This window comes from Elephas maximus, chromosome 3 (assembly GCF_024166365.1).
Source record: "Elephas maximus indicus isolate mEleMax1 chromosome 3, mEleMax1 primary haplotype, whole genome shotgun sequence".
In the NCBI taxonomy this organism is placed as follows: domain Eukaryota; kingdom Metazoa; phylum Chordata; class Mammalia; order Proboscidea; family Elephantidae; genus Elephas; species Elephas maximus.
Window position 1 is genome coordinate 112,975,178 of NC_064821.1, and position 11,990 is coordinate 112,987,167.

At 43.2% G+C, this 11,990-nt stretch overlaps 1 protein-coding gene across 1 annotated transcript in view; it reads right to left on the reverse strand.

Annotated features, from left to right (window-relative positions):
* Positions 1-4,918, reverse strand: part of SLC35D1 (solute carrier family 35 member D1) — a 46,248-nt gene extending 41,330 nt beyond the window's left edge. Inside the window, exons 1-5 of the mRNA XM_049879539.1 lie at positions 4,513-4,918; positions 3,619-3,652; positions 3,435-3,521; positions 2,216-2,283; positions 175-246 (exon numbers count right to left, since the gene is read on the reverse strand). Of these exons, the coding sequence (XP_049735496.1) occupies positions 175-246; positions 2,216-2,283; positions 3,435-3,521; positions 3,619-3,652; positions 4,513-4,715 (464 nt within the window). The 5' untranslated portion in view covers positions 4,716-4,918. The remainder of the gene's footprint in view (positions 1-174; positions 247-2,215; positions 2,284-3,434; positions 3,522-3,618; positions 3,653-4,512) is intronic.
* Between the last annotated feature and the right edge of the window lie 7,072 nt (positions 4,919-11,990).

Genomic DNA, 11,990 nt, shown 5'->3' on the forward strand with positions numbered 1-11,990 from the left:
TCCCAACTAGTGCTCCCACGTATCAATTCGCACAGCAAAGGACAAAGTTACTTAAATTTCTCAAAAACTGAAGTAGAAATAAGACAAATAATTTCAGTAACCAATGTATGCTGGGCACATTTTCAAAGTGATTAAAGTCATTTAAAAACTAGATATATTACAAATGTAACTCACTTGAGTAAAACTCCTTCAGCAAACATTGTAAACAGGATGGAGAACCTTCTCAAAACTGTAAACATTGGCAAGCTGCAAAGAAAAGATAATTAGGTAAAATAAAGTTCAACTATTTTTTTAAACTAACCTTCTCCAAATTTGCATTTTAAAATAATGCTAATTCCTTCCTTCTATAACGGAAATTCCATGGTGATTAAACTGTGAATAAACTCTTACATTTGTCTAGAAGTAATTCCTATTTGAAAGCCTAAAAAGTGCTTTTATAAAACCAGAAGTGAGACAAATCAAACTAATTATAAAATGGTAGCGATTACACATCTATCATCACAGACTGAAAATACCCATTTTTTTAATGTTATCTGCCTAATTACGCAAATACCCTGGAACTGGGAGCATGTTAGTCTTCAAGAGGAAAACTTCTCTTCCTCCTTTCTCCACTGGACTGACCTCCCTTCCCAAACCCGTGAACAGTATCTATGAAAATATTACCCCTTGAAACATGCCTTGATTTTCCTTTTGTAGAAGTAATTTTGTCTTCCTCTAAATTCCTACAGTGTTTTCCTTACACTAAACAAACATACAGATGCCTGCAATACAGTAATTTCTGAATATACCTTATCTCCCCCAGGAAATAATAAGACTCCTGTACAGTTCAAAGTGCCTCATACATAGCTGGCAATCAAAGCCAGGGTTTGAATGAGTGAACCCATGGATGGATGACAATGCCTGAAAAAAGACAAACTCTACACAGGCTGCACTTTGCAGCCGCTTGTAATTCTTTCCAAAAGGATAATGAGATGGAAAACAATGCCCCACCCCTGATAAATGTGGATTTCTTAAAACCCTCCTCCCACCCCAGAGATATTATCTTGGTCATTCTGTCAGGTTTACTGGGTCTGAAGGAAGAGGAAATGATCCCCAGATCCTCGGAGATCTCCATATTTTGTTTTACAATCATTCAGTATGCCAGGGCACTAGCTCTTTGGAAGTGAGGGAGCCAAGGTTTTCTTTCAAATGGTTTACTTATATGCGAAGTTTGAATAGCACACCCACCCAAAACACACTACATTTCTTAAGTGGAGAAGAGGAATTGGGAGGTTGTAGGGTTTTAGGGTAATAAGACAGTGTTGCCGTGGCGCAAAGGTCAAGCACTTGGCTGCTAACTGAAAAGATGGTGATTCGGGCCCTCCCTGACTTAGCAATCTGCTTCCATAAAGATTACAGCCAAGAAAACCTTATGGGGCAGTTATTCTCTGTCACGTGGGGTCATGATAAGTCAGAATTGACTCCACACCACCTAACAACAACACAGTTACCCTGGAGTCCCTGGGTGGCACAAACTGTTATGCGCTCAACTACAAGCTGAAAGGTTGGCAGTTCTAACCCACCCAGAAGCAGCTCAGAAGACAGGTCTGGCCATCTGCTTCTGAAAGGTCACAGTCTTGAAAACCCTATGGAACAATCCTACTCTGGACACATGGGGTAGCCATGAGCCGTAATTGACTCAAAGGTACCAAACAACAACATAGCTGTACTGCCATGTATAAAGATATTAATCATATTCATATCAGGGTTCCAGCTGACTTTATTTTAACTACTTCACATTAAACGAAAAACTACAAAAGTTCTCGTGCCCGCCCTCTGATTCTGTTGTGTGGAATTTATCTAACATATTTAAGAACTGTATTAAATAATTGAAATCCTGGAAGCATAGCATATATCCTTCATTACAGAAGGTCTGGAAAAACAATAAAAATCTCCTATTACATTATTTTTCAGCATTTTAAGACCACACTAGGCGGGATTTTCTTTTATCTACGAAGTGGGAGAAAAAACCCAAGACAAACGAAACTCATCATTCTTTTCATACATGAAGAGTTTAAACTAAAACCTTTGGTGTGCTCTTCACTCTTTAATAATAAAAGCTTCCCAAGTCCTTTCATTTTATTCAGAATCCATAACAATATGTTAAATACTTGACATTCAAACACAGTTTTAAGAATACGTTAACACCTCACTGGTAAAATAAAGTTATCCATACTTCAGTTTCTTTGTGCTGAACAGTCCCGTGATTTGGTTCCCAAAATATAGTAGAGGTAGTGGAAACGTCTAGAAAATTTAAAAAGGGATAACAAAACTCAATAATAAAGACAGCTAAAACAAGGTCCTTTCAAACAAACAGTTTTGTTTATATGATTAAATTCCTTCCACTTAATCCAATGATTCATTCTCATACGAAATTTTGCCCCCCATGAAGCACCCAAACAATATTAACTCTTCTTGGATAAACAGCTTTACTACAACGGAAAGTGAGAGAGGTAGGAAGGAAAGGGGGAAAAGAAACAGAAATACAAAGATGATCAAATCATGTTGGACAGAAACATCATTTGCTTTAAAACAGGGCTTCCGACCAGTTCATTCAGGTTTGAACCCCTGCTGAGAATCTGCATATCCACTCCCAGGTAAACTGAATCAAAACCTACATTTTAACAAGATCCCTAGGTGATTCTCATACATAACAAATTTTGAGAACCACTGCTCTACTAGTGGTTCTCAGAATTGGTCCCTAACCAGCATTATTAGCATCACCTCCGAGTTTGTTACACACACAAATTCCCAGCAGGGGCTAGAAACAGAACAAACCAGGAGGAAGCCCTGCTTTAAAATATGATAATGCATTAGCCCATGGTTCTAAGATCAGCAGAAAAAGAAAAGCTATTTCATCTTCAAGTGGAATCAAGCAGAGGCAGGCCGAAGAATATGAAAATAAACCCAAAGAAGAACGAATGCAGGATACACTGGCTGGATTAAATGAAAGTAGAACCTGTAAAACTGCCGTACCCCTAACAAGTGTACATTAACTGAAAACAAAGCACGAGCTTCCTAGTTTATTTTCTTCTTAATTTTAAAGAGTGTTGGACTTCTTTAAAATATATTACTACATTTATTTTTTACCCCCATTATACCCTCTCGAACAGGCGATTTGAAAGCTGCAATTTTTAAGTATGCAAAGAACTAATAAAAAGTCATATAAAAACCCATTGCCGTCAAGTAGATTCCAACTCATGTGACCTTATGGAGGAACAGGGTAGAACTGCCCCATAGAGCTTCCAGGAGCACCTGGTGGATTCGAACTGCCGACCTTTTGGTTAGCAGCACAGTTCTTAACCACTATGCCACCAGGGTTTCCAAAAATACATATACTGATTTATTTTCATAAAATAAAGTATCACTTTTATTTTATTATTATTATTCTTTACCTTTCGAGGTACATTTCTGTCAAGGTCAGGAAACTTGACTACTTTGAGCGCCTTTCCCACCGACAGAACTGCCACTGTGGCCACCATCTGTAAATAGAGAACACAGATTCACTGTTCCACATATAAAGACACACACAGTAGTTCCAACAACATAAACCACGTAATGCTTAAGAGTCCAACTAACCTGGCCAAGTCCAACACATAGTGAGGAGGGAAATCTACAGAAACGAGAAAGAAAAAAAGAGCACAAAGTCAGCAAACCCAAATGTGAATTCACTTTCCGAATCGACAACCTTAAATGTATTTTGATACCGTCCACACCAACGTCTGCAGTTTATCCAAAACAAAAGCTTGTGAGAAAAATTCCAGCTGATTGGCAGGCAACCCCGCTGATTTTGTAGCCTTGGGCAGCCACTTGTCTCATCTTGTCTGATTTTACAATTATTTCAGTCGACTGTAGGCAACAGATTTTTCAAGAAGGCACACATGTCTTCAACAGTTTCACACCTTTTAAAAAATACTTCTGTCTCAGAGTCCCAGTGACAGCAAACCTAATAACCGTAAATGGGCGTGAGGATGCGCACATCCTCCAGGCTGTCAGCGAACGCGGGGAACCACTAAAGTCCCAGACCCTGATCTGGGAGGACGGAGGGCATCTCTCGTTCTCCTCCCTGTCTTGCATGCACAGGGGCCAAAAAGTCACCAAGCAACTTTGCTCCATCATTCCTTAAGGCAGGGTTTCCGTGGCGCTGCAAGAAGGGCACGACAGGCGCTGCCCGAACGTGTCCGCAAACGCGCGCGGGGTCCGAACGAGCTCCGCCCGGGGTCCGACCGGGGTCCGACCGAGCTCCGCCCGGGGAGAGGGACCCTCGCCCCAGCCCCGCGCCCCAACCCGGCTCCGCCACCCAGGCTGTCCCGGCCACCGCTCCGGGCCGCGCGCGTCAACTGCCCGCCCTCCCCAGCTCCCGCCCAACTTTGTTCATCTTTAACTTTGGTAACCAAAGTCCACGGAGCCAGCGCCCCGCCGCCGCCACCGCCTCCCGCTCCTCCTCCGCGGCCTCGGCCGCCTCGGCCCTACCTGTAGTTGGTGAGCACGCTCTTGTTCACCACCACGATGAGGAAGGAGCTCACGCCGTAAAAGCCGGCGGCCAGCAGCTTCAGGAACACCGTCAGCGTTTCGGCCGACGCCATCCCCAGCTCCTCCTCATCTCTGTGTGTGGAGGATTTCGCGGGGGCTTCTCCTTTAACCCGAGCATGCTGACGTCTATGAACTTCCGCCATGGCTGCGGCGGCGGCCTGTGAGGAGCGGCGGGCGGGCCCGGCGGAGGGGCTGAGCGGCGCGGGGCCTGCAGCAGCGGTTCCCGTGGGATTCGCGCCGCCGGGACCAGTGGACTGAGCCGGCTACGCGCTTGCTGCCTCCGTTCCCCGCACGGCCGCCGCCCGTCCCCGCCCAGGGGCAGGGACGCTGGGGCGCACACCCCCGGAGGCTCGGCTCGGCTCGGGCATTGTGCAACGTGAGGTCAGAGGGTAGGGGCCGCGCCGCGCTTGGTCTGGGCAGGGGTTGGACAGGGCCTGGAGAAGGGTGGCTGGCGACCCTGGGTCCGTGGCGGAGGGGTAGAAGACCCTGGGAGGAACCGCTCGGGGCACCTGAGCGCTTGGGCGGCGAAGGACCGCCACCGCAAGACGCTGCGGCCTCACGCCTGTGCGCGTGCACGTGTTGGGTTTTTCTGCGGGGCTTGTACCGCAGAGGGGGCGCTGCACCGAAGCAGGGAGCCCGTATTCTCCAGATAACTGCCGCAACAAAATACAGGTGACTGGCTGAGTAGTTAACACGGTATGTTGCCTCTGGACTCATTTTGAACGCACTATCGGTCTCTCTCGTAGGCGGTCGAAGCCCTTCAGAAGTTTCAGATGTGGATCAACAATACCAAGACAAGCTGCTTGGGATGGGTGAAAGAGCAAGGTGGTGGTGGTGGTGTTATTAAGTTCCATCCAGTCGATTCCAACTCGTAGCGACCATATGCACAACAGAACGAAACACTGCCCGGTCCTGAGCCATCCTTACAGTCATTGTTATGCTTGACTTCATTGTTGCAGCCACTGTGTCAGTACACTTCGTTGAGGTTCTTCCTCTTTTACGCCAACCATCTGCTCTGCCAAGCATGATGTCCTTCTCCAGGGACTGATCCCTCCTGACATGTCCAAGGTATGTAAGACCCAGTCTCGCCATCCTTGCTTCTAAGGAGCATTCTGGCTGCACTTCTTCCAAGACAGATTTGTTCGTTCTTTTGGCAGTCCCCAGTATATTCAATATTCTTTGCCAACACCACAATTCAAAGGCATCAACTCTTCTTCGGTCTTCCTTATTCATTGTCCAGCTTTCACATGCATATGATGTGATTGAAAATACCATGGCTTGGGTCAGGTGCACCTTAGTCTTCAGGGTGACATCTTTGCTCTTCAACACTTTGAAGAGGTCCTTTGCAGCAGATTTGCCCAATGCAATGGGTCTTTTGATTGCTTGACTGCTGCTTCCATGGCTGTTGATTGTGGATCCAAGTAAAATGAAATCCTTGACAACTTCAATCTTTTCTCCGTTTATCATGATGTTGCTCATTGGTCCAGTTGTGAGGGTTTTTCTTTTCTTTATGTTGAGGTGTAATCCATACTGAAGGCTGTGGTCTTTGATCTTCATTAGTAAGTGCTTCAAGTCCTCTTCACTTTCAGCGAGCAAGGTTGTGTCATCTGCATAACACAGGTTGTTAATGAGTCTTCCTCCAATCCTGATGCCCCACTCGTCTTCATATAGTCCAGCTTCTTGGATTATTTGTTCAGCATACAGATTAAATAGGTATGGTGAAAGAATACAACCCTGGCCCACACCTTTCCTGACTTTAAACCAATCGGTATCCCCTTGTTCTGTCCGAACAACTGCCTCTTGACCTATGTAAAGGTTCCTCATGAGCACAATTAAGTGTTCTGGAATTCCCATTCTTCGCAGTGTTATCCATAGTTTGTTATGATCCACACAGTTGAATGCCTTTGCATAGTGAAAAAAACATAGGTAAACATCCTTCTGGTGTGCTCTGCTTTCAGCCAGGATCCATCTGACATCAGCAACGATATCCCTGGTTCCACATTCTCTTCTGAAACCAGCCTGAATCTCTGGCAGTACCCTGTCGATATACTGCTGCAGCCGTTTTTGAATGATCTTCAGCAAAATTTTGCTTGCATCTGATATTAATGATACTGTTCTATAATTTCCACATTCGGTTGGATCACCTTTCTTGGGAATAGACATAAATATGGATCTCTTCCAGTCAGTTGGCCAGGAAGCTGTCTTCCATATTTCTTGGCATAGACGAGTGAGCACCTCCAGCGCTGCATCTGTTTGTTGAAACATCTAAATTGGTATTCCATCAATTCCCGGAGCCTTGTGTTTCGCCAGTGCCTTTAGAGCAGCTTGGACTTCTTCCTTCAGTACCATCGGTTCCTGATCATATGCCACCTCTTGAAATGGTTGAATATCAACTAACTCTTTTTGGTATAATGACTCTGTATTCCTTCCATTTTCCTTTGATGCTTCCTGCGTCATTTAATATTTTCCCCATGGAATCCATCACTATTGCAACTCGAGGCTTGAATTTTTCTTCAGTTCTTTCAGCTTGAGAAATGCGGAGCTTATTCTTCCCTTTTGGTTTTCCATCTCCAGCTCTTTGCACATGTCATTATAATACTTTCCTTTGTCTTCTCGAGAGGCCCTTTGAAATCTTCTGTTCAGATCTTTTACTTTATCAATTCTTCCTTTTGCTTTAGCTGCTCGACGCTCAAGAGCAAGTTTGAGTCTCCTCTGACATCCATCTTGGTCTTTTCTTTCTTTCCTGTCTTTTAAGTGACCTTTTGCTTTCTTCATGGATGATGTCCCTGATGTCATTCCACAACTCGTGTGGTCTTCAGTCCCTAGTGTTCAGTGCATCAAATCTATTCTTGAGATAGTCTCTAAATTCAGGTGGGATATACTCAAGGTCATGTTTTGGCTCTCGTGGACTTGCTCTGATTTTCTTCAGTTTCAGCTTGAACTTGCATATGAGCACTTGATGGTCTGTTCCATAGTCAGGCCCTGGCCTTGTTCTAAGTGATGATATTGAGCTTTTCTGTCATCTTTCCACAGATATAGTCAATTTGATTTCTGTGTTCCATCTAGCGAGGTCCTTGTGTATAGTCGCCATTTATGTTGGTGAAAGAAGGTATTTGCAATGAAGAAGTTGTTGGTCTTGCAAAATTCTATCATTTGACCTCCAGCATTGTTTCTATCACCAAGGCCATATTTTCCAACTACTGATCCTTCTTCTTTGTTTCCAACTTTCGCATTCCAATCGCCAGTAATTATCAGTGCGTCTTGATTGCATGTTTGATCAATTTCAGACTGTAGCAGCTGGTAAAAGTCTTCTATTTCTTCATCTTTGGCCGTAGTGGTTGGTGCGTAAATTTGAATAATAGTTGTATTAACTGGTCTTCCTTGTAGGCGTATGGATATTATCCTATCAGTGACAGCGTTGTATTTCAGGATAGATCTTGAAACGTTCTTTTCGACGATGAATGCAACACCATTCCTCTTCGAGTTGTCATTCCCAGCATAGTAGGCTATATGATTGTCTGATTCAAAATGGCCAATACCAGTCCATTTCCAATACCAGTCCATTTCAGCTCACTAATGCCTAGGATATCAATGTTTATGCGTTCCATTTCATTTTTGACGATTTCCAATTTTCCTAGATTCATACTTCGTACGTTCCAAGTTCTGATTCTTAATGGATTTTTACAGCTGTTTCTTCTCATTTTGAGTCGTGCCACATCAGCAGATGAAGGTCCTGAAAGGTTTACTCCATCCACGTCATTAAGGTCGACTCTACTTTGAGGACGCAGGCCTTCCCCAGTCATCTTCTGAGTGCCTTCCAACCTGGGGGGCTCATCTTCCAGCACTATATCAGACAATGTTCTGCTGCTATTTATAAGGTTTTCACTGGCTAATGCTTTTCAGAAGTAGACTGCTGGGTCCTTCTTCCTAGTCTGTCTTAGTCTGGAAGCTCAGCTGAAACCTCTCCTCCATGGGTGACCCTGCTGGTATCTGAATACCGGTGGCATAGCTTCCGGCATCACAGCAACACACAAGCCCCCACAGTACGACAAACTGACAGACACGTGGGGGAAGGTGTTGTAGAGCCTTTAAAAAAAAAAAAACTTGAGTTTCAATTCTGGGATTTCTAGAAATGCCCCTGATTACTTGTGTGCTCTTGGGCCAGTTATTTAACCTCTCTGAGCATGGATCTCCTCATGTCTGTGAATGTTAAGGTAGTGCAAAACTAGTTTTCCTTAAATAGTAACCATTATTATATAATACCATGGACTTAGTGATGGTATTATATATTACCATGGACTTCTGGAAGAACAAATCAATGTCTTAGAAAAGGTACAGCCAGAATGCTCATTAGAAGCAAGGATGGAGAGACTTTGTCTCACATACGTTGGACATGTTATCAGGAGGGACCAATCCCCGGAAAAGGACATTGTGCTTGGTAAAATACAGGGTCAGCAAAAAAGAGGAAGACCCCCCTGTGAGATGGATTGACACTGTGGCTGCAACAGTGGGCTCAAGCATAATGATTGTGAGGATGGCGTTGGACCAGGCAGTGTTTTGTTCTGTTGTACGTAGGGTCCCTATGAGTCAGAACCAACTCCGTAACACCTAACAACAATAACTTTATATAACAGAAATAAATTGTTATCGTCATTTTAAGCAAAGAAATGGCATCATATAGAATTTTAGTGCCAAGAAAGAGAACTTTGAGTTATTTCTCTAAATGCTTAATCTATATCTTTTGGGTTATACCAGGAATACCTGTGTTCTAATATGCCCTAGGAAAAACTAACACACAGGGTGAAGTTTTTAACATGGCCTACAAGGTCCTGGGTGAGGTGGCTTCTGCCTATATCTCCAGAGGCACTCTTCACATTTCCCTCCCTAACCTGCAGCACTGTCAGTTTGTGCTACTGTAGTGGCTTGCATGTTGGTGCGATGCTGGAAGCTATGCCACCAGTATTTCAAATACTAGCAGGCTCAGCCATGGTGGACAGGTTTCAGCAGAGCTTCCAGACTAAGACAGAGTAGGAAGAAAGGCCTGGTGCCCTACTTCCAAATGTTAGCCAAGGAAAACCTTATGGATCACAACAGAACATTGTCCAACTCACCAGCTTTGGAAACATCATCAGGAGGGATCAATTGCTGGAAGAGGACATCATGCTTGGTAAAGTGGAAGGTCAGCGAGGGCAAAGGAGACCCTCAGTGAGACAGGTTGGCACAGTAGCTACAACAATGGCTGGCGATTGTGAGGATGATATAAGACCCAGCAATGTTTTTGTTCCCCTTATGTAAAGGGCGTTATGAGTCAGTCAATTCTAAGGCACCTATCTACCATATCTAAGCTGCAGTTAAGACAAACTATGCCCACTCACCAAGCCCCCACAAGAACCGTGTGGGTTCATGCTTCTCTGTCTTTACTCCCATTATGCACTCCATCTAGAATGCTTTTTCTCTCCCTTCCTCCGTCTTCCTGAAGAACTCTTACTCTTTCTTCAGTGTTTAGGGGAAACATTACCTCCTCTCTAGGCTGCCTTCCTTCCTTCACAGTGTCCTCCCTGCCTTCCACAGATTGACTTCTCTCCTTTGTGACCCCCCTAACCCACCTTTGTATATCCCCGTTATAAAGGCTTTGGAATTACATGTTTATATGTCAGTCTCTTTCACTAGATGGTGACCTTTTTAAGGACAGGGATGGGCAGTAAAACCTAGCATGCTTCAGATGTTTTTGTTGAATGAAAGAATGAATGATATAACAAGGATGAAAATGGCTAAATTTCTTCCTTGGCTGCTAGTAGCAGAAGAAAAATAACTGGATGTTATGTGTTGAGACATTTCCTTTGTACATAAAAGTTTATTGTTATAAAAGCAATAATACTGCCATAATGAAAGCAAACAAGCAAAAAAAAAATTTCTTATATCACATAAAAAGTATTTTCAGATGTTCCTCCTCCTTTAAACCATTCAAGAGAAAGCAGCTGGTAACAGTTTGGAGGCTATGCTTAGAGCCATTTTTGAGTACATACTAATTTATCTCCACCCATATGTTTTATACTTTTTTTTTTTTTTTTTAACACACCTGGAATAGAACTGGGTAAGAACACTGATCCTAAAGCCAGACACTGCCTCTGACTCATTTTGTAACTTCGGACAAGTAACTTGACATTACTGTCTTTCAGTTTCTGCATTTGTGAGATGGGGATAACAATAGTCCTCACGTCATAGGGTTGTAGTATGCATAAAGTTAATAAATGTAAAATGCTTGTAACAATAAAAACTTTATGAGTTACTAGTATGCAACCCTTCTCTTTTTGCTTACTATTCTTTGGAGGTTTTTCTATGGCAGCAGGTAGAACACTACTTCATTCTTTTTAATGGCTGCATAGTATTCCATCAGTTAGATGCATCATAATTCATGTAACCTTCCCTATGGTCACTTAAGTTGTTGCCAGTTTTCCCATGTTTGTAAACAATGCTGCTTTAAATACCCTTGTCCATTCACCTTTGTGTACTTGTACAGGTGTATCTCTAAGCTCTAGAAGTGCAGTTGTTTAAAAAGACTTTTTAAATTTTTTAATAGAATTAACAAATTGCTGTCAAAAAAAAGTTACACTAATTTTATATTTCCACTACACAAAAATCCTCTTTTATTAAGTCAACCTTTGTGGCACAGTGGTTAAAGCACTTGGCTGCTAACCAAAAGGTTGGTGGTTCAAACCCACCAACTGCTCAGTGTGGCAATCTGCTTCTTTAAAGATTTACAGCCTTGGAAATCCCATGGGGCAGTTCTCTTCTGTCCTATAGGGTCGCTATGAGTTGGGATCAACTAGACAGCAGTGAGGTTGGGTTTTATAATATCAGATGTTAACAGTGGGTATCACAGGAGGCCAGATAATGGTTCAAGTGCTCACTACCCTCTGGAGGTGTGAAATGCCAGGTATACGTTTCTGCAATAAGCTGATAGCACTTGTCCGAGATGAGATGAAAATAATCTCTTAAATGTACTGATCGAGGTAACTGCTGTTTTTCTCAGCATGAATGCATTATTGATTAACAAGTATGTATTAAGACCTACTACAGGCCAAGATGTTTCTGGTTTTACAGGCCAAGAAGTGAGTTGGATACTTTCAACACCAATAATGGTTTTCTGTTGGCCTGCTGCAAAAGATCTCTTTAAAGTATTAAAAAGCAAAGATGTCACCTTGAAGACTAAGGTGTGCCTGACCCAAGCCATTGTGTTTTCAGTCGCCTCCTATGCATGCAAAAGTTGGACATTGAATAAGGAAGACCGAAGAACTGACACCTTTGAATTGTGATGATGGTGAAGAATATTGAATATACCATGGACTGCCAAAAGAAAGAACAAATCTGTTTTCAAAGAAGTGCAACCAGAGCGCTCCTTAGAAGCAAGGATGGAG